Source organism: Schistocerca cancellata, chromosome 1 (assembly GCF_023864275.1).
Source record: "Schistocerca cancellata isolate TAMUIC-IGC-003103 chromosome 1, iqSchCanc2.1, whole genome shotgun sequence".
NCBI classification, from domain to species: domain Eukaryota; kingdom Metazoa; phylum Arthropoda; class Insecta; order Orthoptera; family Acrididae; genus Schistocerca; species Schistocerca cancellata.
The window spans coordinates 297,594,801-297,607,045 of record NC_064626.1 but is presented as its reverse complement, the minus strand read 5'-3'; the positions used below and the strand labels follow the sequence as shown (position 1 = coordinate 297,607,045).

The 12,245-nt window shown below is 42.7% G+C and overlaps 1 protein-coding gene across 1 annotated transcript in view; it reads right to left on the bottom strand.

Annotated features, from left to right (window-relative positions):
• The window catches only part of LOC126171413 (regulator of G-protein signaling 11), a 189,723-nt gene that overhangs the window by 142,221 nt on the left and 35,257 nt on the right, over positions 1 to 12,245 (bottom strand). Inside the window, exon 4 of the mRNA XM_049920801.1 lies at positions 4,244 to 4,353. Coding sequence (XP_049776758.1) covers positions 4,244 to 4,353 — 110 coding nt within the window. The remainder of the gene's footprint in view (positions 1 to 4,243; positions 4,354 to 12,245) is intronic.

Sequence of the window (12,245 nt, the reverse complement as noted above, 5' to 3'; positions counted from 1 at the left end):
GACACTGGACAGTGGAGGCGGCTTAGACGTGACTTGTGTAAACATTATGCAAAGTAGACAGGGAGAACTCAGTACCAAGTATTAAAACACTACGGTGTGCCTGTTCCCCACCCTCTCCAAAAACAGTGAAGACTTACGTAAGCAATCGGTTCGTGTTATTTATCGCTGCGCGTATTGCCATCCTGAGCGTGAGCCGCAAACACGTAGACACTACGGCCTGAGTGGTTGAGTCATTGTAATACACTCCTGGAAATTGAAATAAGAACACCGTGAATTCATTGTCCCAGGAAGGGGAAACTTTATTGACACATTCCTGAGGTCAGATACATCACATGATCACACTGACAGAACCACAGGCACATAGACACAGGCAACAGAGCATGCACAATTTCGGCACTAGTACAGTGTATATCCATCTTTCGCAGCAATGCAGGCTCCTATTCTCCCATGGAGACGATCGTAGAGATGCTGTATGTAGTCCTGTGGAACGGCTTGCCATGCCATTTCCACCTGGCGCCTCAGTTGGACCAGCGTTCGTGCTGGACGTGCAGACCGCGTGAGACGACGCTTCATCCAGTCCCAAACATGCTCAATGGGGGACAGATCCGGAGATCTTGCTGGCCAGGGTAGTTAACTTACACCTTCTAGAGCACGTTGGGTGGCACGGGATACATGCGGACGTGCATTGTCCTGTTGGAACAGCAAGTTCCCTTGCCGGTCTAGGAATGGTAGAACGATGGGTTCGATGACGGTTTGGATGTACCGTGCACTATTCAGTGTCCCCTCGACGATCACCAGTGGTGTACGGCCAGTGTAGGAGATCGCTCCCCACACCATGATGCCGGATGTTGGCCCTGTGTGCCTCGGTCGTATGCAGTCCTGATTGTGGCGCTCACCTGCACGGCGCCAAACACGCATACGACCATCATTGGCACCAAGCCAGAAGCGACTCTCATCGCTGAAGACGACACGTCTCCATTCGTCCCTCCATTCACGCCTGTCGCGACACCACTGGAGGCGGGCTGCACGATGTTGGGGCGTGAGCGGAAGACGGCCTAACGGTGTGCGGGACCGTAACCCAGCTTCATGGAGACGGTTGCGAATGGTCCTCGCCGATACCCCAGGAGCAACAGTGTCCCTAATTTGCTGGGAAGTGGCGGTGCGGTCCCCTACGGCACTGCGTAGGATCCTACGGTCTTGGCGTGCATCCGTGCGTCGCTGCGGTCCGGTCCCAGGTCGACGGGCACTTGCACTTTCCGCCAACCACTGGCGACAACATCGATGTACTGTGGAGACCTCACGCCTCACGTGTTGAGCAATTCGGCGGTACGTCCACCCGGCCTCCCGCATGCCCACTATACGCCCTCGCTCAAAGTCCGTCAACTGCACATACGGTTCACGTCCACGCTGTCGCGGCATGCTACCAGTGTTAAAGACTGCGATGGAGCTCCGTATGCCACGGCAAACTGGCTGACACTGACGGCGGCGGTGCACAAATGCTGCGCAGCTAGCGCCATTTGACGGCCAACACCGCGGTTCCTGGTGTGTCCGCTGTGCCGTGCGTGTGATCATTGCTTGTACAGCCCTCTCGCAGTGTCCGGAGCAAGTATGGTGGGTCTGACACACCGGTGTCAATGTGTTCTTTTTTCCATTTCCAGGAGTGTACGTCGACCGTCGAATGGCCTGTGGAGACGTTATTGTATTGTAACTCTGTTAAACATTAGGATGTAAGAGAGATTTACTATCGCTGAACTACGCAATATTCTTTTAATTAATAGCGAAGTAAACGGTGTTGCCTGGGCAGCAATACGAATTTATCGAGGGCACTTCCCACGGCGAAGACTTTATACACGATCGACATTTGTTGCTGTTCACCAACGATATGTATCATCATAAATCTCTACTTTTACTAGGTTATTTTGCAGTTCATTTGTAACATAGTGCAGAATATCTTTACCTTTTTACGTTTAATTCTGTATGCAAAACGTATTGTCTGTTTTGATGTGCTTTCATTTTATTGTTTAATAAATGACAGATACAACTTACGTGTGCGTATTTAATGCGCCTAGATTGAGAGGTACTGGCTCTTCACTGCCCCGCGTAGAAGATGTAAGTAGGCTGTTTAGGTTTTTATATTGGTAACGCCACGTAGCGCTCTGTATGAAAATCACTGGCTGTGCTGTGTGCAGTCTGTGGCTGGCTGGCATTGTTGTAATATTCGCTATAGTAGTGTTGTGCAGTTGCATGTGAACAGCGCATAGCGTTGCAGTCGGTGAGCCGCCAGCAGTGGTGGATGTGGGAAAGAGAGATGGCGGAGTTTTGAGAGCGGATGATCTGGACCTGTGTCCATCAGAGAGAGTAAATTTGTAATACTGGATGCCATGAACTGATATATATGTATATTATGACTTTTGAACACTATTAAGGTAAATACATTGTTTGTTTTCTATCAAAATCTTTCATTTCTTAATTATGCCTGTCAGTAGTTAGTGGCTTCAGTAGTTAGAATCTTTTATTTAGCTGGCAGTATTGGCGCTCGCTGTATTGCTTTAGTTCGAGTAACGAAGATTTTTGTGAGGTAAGTGATTCATGAAAGGTATAGGTTATTGTTAGTCAGGGCCATTTTTTGTAGGGATTATTGAAAGTCAGATTGCGTTGCGATTAAAATATTGTGTGTCAGTTTATTGATGATCTGAATAAGTAAAGAGAGAAATGTCTGTGCATGTTCAGATTTGCTCAGCTGTTTGAAAACCAAATAACGTAAGGGGTTTATCAGCACAATCATTCATAAATTTTTCGAAGGGGAGGCTTCAAAGACAGAGGCTCATAAGGCGAAGAACGTACATTGGAAGCTGAGGAACAAATTCTGGACCGCTACCACAAAAATCCTACCTCTAGAGTACTTACTAGAAGCATCGCCCTCCAAGTGGTTGTACCGCACTCTGTCGTTCATCGCACACTGAAACAGGAGTGTCTGCGGCCTTACCACATTCAACGCGTACTAGCTTTGGAAGAGCAAGATTTCTTTCCACGACGAGAATTCTGAGTGTTAGAAAGTGCTGAACATGATTTTGTAAACGAAATATTCGTCATAGATGAAGCGTGTTATATTCGCGATGGAATAACTGATTTCCATAACATGCACGCTTGGAGTATACACAGTCCGCGCCAAGTAGTAGCAACACATTTTCAGCGCCGCTTTTCCGTAAATCCATAGACGGGTATAATCAATGATTCCATTATTGAGCCATAAGTTTTGCCTGCACGACTGACTGGTAACAATTAACGAACCTTTTTAGGAGAAAGATTGGTACCAACTTTATTAGAGGATACTCCGTTAGCATATGTCATAACATGTGGTTCTCATACCACATTGGTCACAGATTATGAAGATTTTTGAATAAACGATTTCCAGGACGATGAATAGGACGTTTTGGACCATGCTGATGGCCAGCTCGCAGTCGTGATTTAAACCAGCTGGATTCTTACTTTTTAAGCCATTTGAAGGAACTTATCTGTGCTCAGCTAGTAAATAATGTGGACAAACTTAAGCAAAGATTTTCTATGCTGACACTACCACAGAGGCAAAAGTGTATGTGTGTGAACGAGTGAGACGAAACTAGGTTCGCCATAATGAAACCATGTACATGTCGTCTATCCTTATCGAAATACGACACTGTCCTTGATCGCGACAAGGATAATCATTATTTCTGTAGTTTTATTTACCGAATCTGTCTGGAAAAGGCATAGTGATATAAAGTTATTATTATTATTGCTGAAACAGAAAACACTGCACATGAGATCACTACGCTGGATCTGGTATTTTAAGACTAGTCGGTTACTTCCAAAGCGCCTAGACTGCGTGACACACCGATGGACAATCCGCACACATCCAGAAAAATAGCATTTCGTAGCTGGTATCAATGCCAGTAGTTTTCAAGTGTACACTAAGATCTTTTGGCTCTCTTCCCGACGTGCCAAGAACTACCGAGGCCACTTTACTGGTTTGCGCCGAGTCGCTACATGGTTCCTCGTATCTGATAAGTTTTTCCAGTTGTTTCTCGTCGTTTCACCTGGGATGGCAAAGCTAATGACCCACACTTTCTTCTCTGCAGGATTGTGTCTGGCTTTTTATTATTATTATTACGTCGTATCCATTTGCTACTAAAACTTCCAGGTTTTCAAGGTAAAAAAATGAAAATAAATCGTTATGAAGAGAGCTAAAATAATGAGCACCACTTACCTGGAAACGATAGAGGGAGCTGTCGTCCTTTACAATCAAATTTTTGGAGTCGCTGACAGGGAAGTAGTATCCGTACTGGCAGAGTTGATTGGCTAAGTGGACCGCCTCAGCTGAAAAAACACACGCTAGATTAGAACGGAGCTAAGATAAGCGAATTTAGCTCACAACTAGCGCGGAGCTGCAGTTTGCAATCAGCGCGAGACGGCAATAGGAATAGGGTCGAAAGGACGATTTCACAGTGTATTTGGTGCGGTGCCAAGAATATTATAGCTGCTTATTTAGGGCGGAGGCGAAATTTATGACTTCCGCCAGCTCACATTTAGGTCCACATCGGATGCAGAGCGGTACGAATCAGGCGAAATGCAACAGCATGCGCGCAGCACCGGCTGCTCGCGGTATATTCGGGAGCTACGGCGTCAGGAAGCACTCCTAATCAGATTCTGACGACACTAGTTTCCGTCTGAGCAAACTGACCAACCTATGAAATGCGTGAGTGGGAAGATGAATGTAAGCTGCGATGTCGTATATAGAAAAGTGCAGTTATGTGAAGGTATAATTCAATATCTAGTGGTACACCTCGTCGCGCAACACAGTGCATCGAGAGACAGAGGTTGTAAAGTTTTCATATGTTTCCTGCAACTGTAAATATTTCCCCTTAACTGCACTGGGACAAAGATGAATGAGCGCGCTGTATGAGTAGTAGCTAAAATCCTTGACTGTGTTCAATGTAATCTGTGGTGCGTTTGGCCGCTAGTCAATTTTGTTGCGCTGGGGCATTCTTATTACAGGCATAATAGCGAGCTGGTGAATTTAACAGAGAGAGATCTGACATTTGTGAATCTATGAGAAATTATCTGGAGAATTTTATTACGGAGATGAAAACTTGCTTTTAATGACATTTTCTTGACTGTATAGATGGAGAAGATTTTTGGAGGAATATTTCAAGGCAAGTAAAGCACGCGCAAGAATGAAATGTTTGTTTGTCAGAATTATTACACGAAGGAAATCTTTGTTCCTTAGATAATAAATAATATCCATGATGAGTGTTGATTTGATCTGTTTGTTTTCGTTGTATCACAACTAATGTAACTGGTTTAAAAGTCTGTAATTTCTGTAATGAGCAAATTGCATAATCGTTAGTGTTTTTTTGACAACAATCAGAGTTTAATTTTTCAAGAACGGCTTTCTTTAAAGTACAACCTTCGTCCATCATTCTTAGTAAAGCTGTAAATATTTTGTCGTATGTGCATTGCACATTATGCCACACGTAGCTACGATCGTTTCTGGCAAAGAAAAATTTAGTAGTGAGCAGATTATTTTTCTTTAGCTGCTGCATTTGCTGATTTCAGTTTGATTTCTAGAACATCAGACACAAAGTGGCTTGTTGAACAAGAAGTAAGTTACTTTTCTTTCAAGCCAGATCTCACTTTGCAAACAGTCGGTAGTCAGAATTTTCAGATAGCGCGCTAAATAAGCTGATTAATTTAGGTTGAACAGTGAAGGCAATCTTAAACCGTTATTTTCTACGGAGCTGAGAACTATTTTATTTTTCAGCATTTTTTTTAAAATAACGTTTTTACCTTTTTATTGTTAGACTGCAAAGCCAGACTAAAAAAACTTAGTTTATAAAACCGAACTGACCTTTAAAATTCCTGAAAATGGTCAACTGAGCTTTCTTCTGCTTCTCCTTCTCCTTCTTCCTCGTCGTTGTCATCGTTGTCCTCTTCATATATACGAGTAATCTTCACTGCCATCGAAAGAGTTACTTATGCTGCAATTCTTTAAATATTTAAGAATAATGTCTTCTCTCATTCTAAACCACGACTGTTTTATCCACTGACACACTTATTTGATTGTAGATGGTTTTGAAGCTCTCTCGGGCGTAAATTCACGTTGGGTTTTATTCATCATCCATTTGTTCCATTCCTCTCTGACATACACATTAAATAGTTTATTTATCAAGACATCAAGAGATTGCAATTGTGAAGTAGGTCCTCTCACAATAACAGCGAGCTCTTTATTTCTTTCTCAATTTCTCTTTCACAGAGTTTTTCAGATGGGTGCTAAACTGATCTGGCACATGAAGAGAACTCTTCTTCAATAAAGCAGCTTTACTTCTCTCCCACACACTGTTAATCCGTAATTTCATACCAGCCTAGTCCATCCAACATTGTCATGTACGTGAACAACGCCTGTGTTTGTTTCAAAAGGTTTTGACATTGTTCTGCGTTTGAAAATGATCACTGGATTAAGCCTAGTACCACCAGAATAACATGAAAGGACAACAGTGTAGTGAATTTTTTTGGTGTCCACTTGTTTTTATAGTTAACAGTTCTAGCACCTTTCATGACAACAGTTCTGTTACTCGGCACATCAAATGTCAGGGTAGTTTCGTCCATATTCGCTATTTGGCTTGGTTACACGCTGGTTTTCTTTCGATGTTGAATAATAAAGCGATGGGAAGATAATATTTTCGCTTCATACTCTTGTGGCATTTTCTGTGGTATTTTGGTTTTGGTTCACTTGCTAAATCTATGACCTTTCATAAACCTGTAGCAGCAACCAACTACACCTTTAAATTCTTTTAAGTTCCATTTTAGCGCTAGCATACGAGCGTGTATTTGAATCATTTTTGTATTAATTCTAGTGCCATTTTGAGTGTGTCCTTGAATCCATTTCAATACGTCACCTAGTTTTGTCCATTTTGCATTCAGTCCTCTACTTGCACATTTAGTCTCCCACTTTTCTTTTCAGTTCTTGTTTACTAGCTCACCAAGCGCGAACGGTTTTTTATGCTGGTGGAGGGCCGAAACGCCGCTCAGCTGTTCTGTTTCCATATTCTTCTGCATATGCTGTTACTTTAGATTTATAACCCGCATCATATGATTACCTTTTGTTTTTTCCATTTCGAAACTAGCTACTAACAAAAATATTGTACTGTTACCGATGACACAAATCACTTTCAATTCATGTTCGCTGGCACCGCTGATTGCAGTGTCGCATCAGAGGCTAGACAGTGTTTTGCGTTTGTGATGGCGGGGCAGGAGAGAGACAGTGTTAGCAAGCTCCTGAATCCACGCAACTCATGTTCGTCGCATCGGGGCACTGCTGCTGCCAGTCGAATCCAGTGTTGCCAGATAGAGCCAGGTTTCAAAAATGGTTCAAATCGCTCTGAGCACTGTGCAACTTAACTTCTGAGGTCATCAATCGCCTAGAACTAAGAACTAATTAAACCTAACTAACATAAGGACCACACCCCCCCCCCTGCCCGAGGCAGGATTCGAACCTGCGACCGTAGCGGTCGTTCGGTCCAGACTGTAGCGCCTAGAACCGTTCGGCCACTCCGGCCGGCAGATAAGTTTCCCGTGGAATCGACTTTTATGGCAATTTTTAAGACTGGCGGTAAATTTAAATAAAAAAACTGGACACTTCCAGTTTAAGACGCACTAGAACTTTGGAGTCAACTTTTCGAACAAAAAGAGCGTCTTATAGTCCGTAAAGTACGGCATCTTAAGGACACGTTACACGAGGAGAAAGTTTTTGAAAACGAATACTGAGCATTTCATATATAGACAATTTACGTAGAGAGCTTACAAGACGGACCACATTCGGATCGAATACGCACGTCGATTCACCCACTGTCGATCTCACTCGCCGACCGGCCTGATTAAGGATTTTACACTCTTTTCAACACCTGCTTAGGCAAATGCCTAGATTGTTCTCCATCTCCACCGCGGAGACAAGGCACACAGAACACAGTTTACAGCTTTCACCGTCGAATGATCCTCCTCTGGGTTACTCACATTTGTGGTGGCAGCACAGGATTTAACATTTATGAAGTTGAGTATCCATCAAGCTGTGCAATTTGTGGTAATCCCTACTGTTGCGGAGGCTTTCGTCGTGGTGCCGAGTTAGGCATCACAATCCACCTGGAGCCAATACAGTCGCTTTCTATTGGCTGACGGAAGCCGACCATTCCAAGATAGTGAAGACTTTTCAGCCCCTGATTGACCAAAAGCTTTCAGAAACCTACGCCATTGTCATTGCTGGTCAGAATCGAGTGCGGGCCGTGGTGGAGCATGCTGGAGTTCGATCGCGTATGCGACGTCACTGTCAAGAAGTAATGCATTATTACGGTTGCACGGTGAGCGGTCGCGAACGTGATGGATGTAGTCAAGTGCCGTCGCATATGTTTCATGTATTCAAACTGATGACTGCACTACAAGGGTGCATTTCATAAAGTCCTGGAGACCGTTGCCGAGAACGGCCGCATACTTGACGGCCGAAGCCAGTTCGGTCGCGAGTGTAATTTTTTTGTTAATTCGTAATATGAGCGGTGATGTGCATAACTTCGTTCAATGCTCAGATTATTTGTGATAAAGTGTTATTAAGCGTTATTTGTTTTAGTAATTATATATTATATAGAACAGTCTTGATCGCATAAAAACACTTTAATTCTTAATGGTGACCGGTTTCGATCAGGTGTGATTCAGCATCGGACCATACTCCACAGATGATGTGTAGAGAAGATGGCACGGAGCAGGAACTGTAAATACCACACACTGATGTCATCAGTGGGTGGTATAAAGATGGTATCTGTTCTTTCTGACATGTCCAAAAGAACAGATACCATCTTCATATAGAAAAAGCTTACAATGATCTTCAGTGCGGGTGCACTCACATTGCTCGATCTCTTACGGGAATCGGTAGACTGACTGCCACGAGTAATGAGTGTAGTGGGCAAGGGCACTACAAATGCAGTGTGTGGACAGTAAGTTGAGGATGGAGCGTGCCAAAGATAAGTCCCTGCAGTCGCACTATTTCTGTGTCCTTGATGGCTCACTCGGATTGAGTATCTGCCATATGAGCAGGAGATTCTGGGTTAGAGTTTCAGTGGGGGCACACATTCTCAATTGTCCCCGCTGATATTTATCAACGCCTGTAAGCAGCTAACGGTCTGGATTTCATTGTAATTTCATCAATGGGTGGTATCCGCAGTTCCTGCTCCGTGCCATCTTCTCCACGCGTCAGAGGAGTATGGTCGAAACCGGTCACCACTTATGAATTAAAGTGTTTATTATGCGATCAGGACTGTCCTATGAAATACTTTATTACTAGTTACTTACGATTACTGTTGTTCTCAATATATTTACAGAAATTATTGGATTTGTGTGCCAGCGATTTTCACAAATAACAGATTGTGTACTCATTTGGTGGTAACGATGCTGTGGCAAGGACTATAGCACGGAATAAAACAAGGCTTCCCCTGAAATTATGCCGAGGTGCTCTTTACTGAGAAGTAGATTCTCATTTTCCTATAATCATATCAGTTACAGAAATAATTCATAAACGATACCACGACGGAGCATATTCCATTATCGTGTTTTCCCTTTCATTTATGTTTGTCTTATCTCTTTTCAAAACGTTATCCTTTCCATTCAACTGATCTTTCAAGTACTTTGTTGTCTCTCACAGACCTACAATGTCATCGTTAACTCTTAAACATTTTGTTTCTTCAGTATCAACATTAACTATTTTCCGAAATCTAGCCTTGGTTTCCTTTGGTGCTTTGTCAATATAAAGATTGTGAACACTCCATGCTGAACTACTGCGTCCCTTTCACGTACCGGGTGATCAAAAAGTCAGTATAAATTTGAAAACTGAATAAATCACGGAATAATGTAGATAGAAAGATACAAATTGACACACATGCTTGGAATGACATGGGGTTTTATTAGAACCGAAAAAATACAAACGTTCAAAAAATGTCCGACAGATGACACTTCATCTGATCAGAATAGCAATAATTAGCATAACAAAGAAAGACAAAGCCAAGATGATGTGCTTTACAGGAAATGCTCAATATGTCCACCATCATTCGTCAACAATAGCTGTAGTCGAGGAATAATGTTGTGAACAGCACTGTAAAGCATGTCCAGCAGGTGTTTATCAGTCAGGCTAGGGATGAAGCGATTCTGTAACATATCGGCGTACCTCTCACCCGTCACGGCAGCAGTTTTGCTGTCCAGCTCCATCTGTCGGACATTTTGTAAACTTTTTTTTGTTCTAATAAAACCCCATGTCATTCCAAGCATGTGTGTCAATTTTTACCTCTCTATCTACATTATTCCGTGGTTTATTAAGTCTTCAAATTTATACTGACTTTTTGATCACCCTGTACTTTCATTCTTGTAGCTGCAGTCCGGTTTCTCTAGAAGTTGTACATAACATTTCGCTCCCTTTATTTTATCTCTGCTTCTTTGAGAAGTTTAGAGTGAACTCAAGTCAACATTACCAAAAGCTCTCTTTGCATCTACTAATGCTTTTGGTAACTTATTATAAATGATTGAAGCGATTTCAAAAAATTCACCGTACCTGCATTAGCTGTCATATTGAAACAAAACTCAACACGCATAGAAAAACTCAAAGTTTTGTAGTGCTGCAGCCGCAGTTCAGATTTCCGCTACGAGAACGCAGCTGTGAGCAGTTAGGCAAGATGGCGACAGGCGCCGAGAAAGCGTATGTTGTGCTTGACACGTTTGCACATCAGTCTGCCGCTACAGTGCAGCCCCACTTGAGAACAAAGCTCAAGATCCATCAACTGCCAACTCTATTGGGCGATATTCATAGTGTGCACAGTTAATAATTTCAGGAAACCCGTGCAAGGGGAAATTAGTATGGGGAACATAGGGGCACTTTTAATACGTAAAAAAAAGTTTTGATGTATGTATGCAAAGCTGTCTGACAATTCGTCAAATAATTTAGCTACAGAAAATCTGTGAAATTTCTTAAAACTTATGATAACCTTGTAGTTTTGCTTTCCTTTGACGTAACGTCTGAGACAAGTCGTAGGCAATGAGTGTATTGTCTCGCATATTTCTAAATTTCTCGGCTTTTATCTGTCTTTCCATTATTCTGGGGAATAATATTCCTATTATTTTGCAACCATTACTTGTTAAATTGATGTTTCGGTAATATTTACACCTGGCAGCATTTCCTTCCGGCCCATAGAACTAAAATAAAAATAATTTCCAAAGCGTGACCATTATCAGCGACCCCACCACAGGCGGTACAAAAATTTAAGAAATAGATGGGCAAAGTTAAACATCTACATCTGTACTCCGCATGCCAAAATATGGCGTATGGCCGAGGGCACTTCGTGTACTACAATCACTCTCCTCTTACTTGTTACAGTAGTGAATGGTGTGCGGGAGGAACATTTGCTAGCAAGCCGCCTTGTGAAGTCGAATCTGTCTGATTTTACCTTCGTGGTCTTATCGTGAGATACACGACGGAGGAAGAAATATATTAGTTGGCTCCCGTAGGAACACACGCTCTCGGAATTTTAACAGTGAATCACATTGCGATATACAACGCCTCTGTCATGGCGTCTGCACTTGACTTTCGAGAGCATCTCTGTGAGGCTTTCTTGTTAATTGTGAGCACTAGTGCAAGGGAAGGAGTAAGAGTGACTGTTAGAGCAAAAATAGACAGAAGAATTGAAGCACATGACCAGGTACTCAAATGGCTCAAATGGCTCTAAGCACTATAGGACTTAACATCTGAGGTCATCAGTCCCCTAGACTTAGAACTACTTAAACCTAACTAACATACGGACATCACACACATCTATGCCTGAGGCAGGATTCGAACCTGCAACTGTAGCAGCAGCGCGGTTCTGTACTGAAGCGCCTAGAACCGCTCGCCACAGCGGCCGGCCGTAATTGCAGATGAAATGAGTTTCTTTAATGTCTTAGCAATTTTATCTGTCTTGAAAACGAAAATTTACGTTAGTTTGGAATAGCTTCTATTTGAAAATATGTGTAACTTGCAACTCGTTTCTGATGACAGTTTTGCTTCATTTTATGTCAGTTACTGATTATTGGTGTCTATGTAACATACAGAGCATTAAATAAGTGTTTACAAGATTTCCTCGATTGCAACGCTTTTAAATTTCAGTAGAATATTGGTTCCTACGTACACGCCCATCTTGTATCCTGGA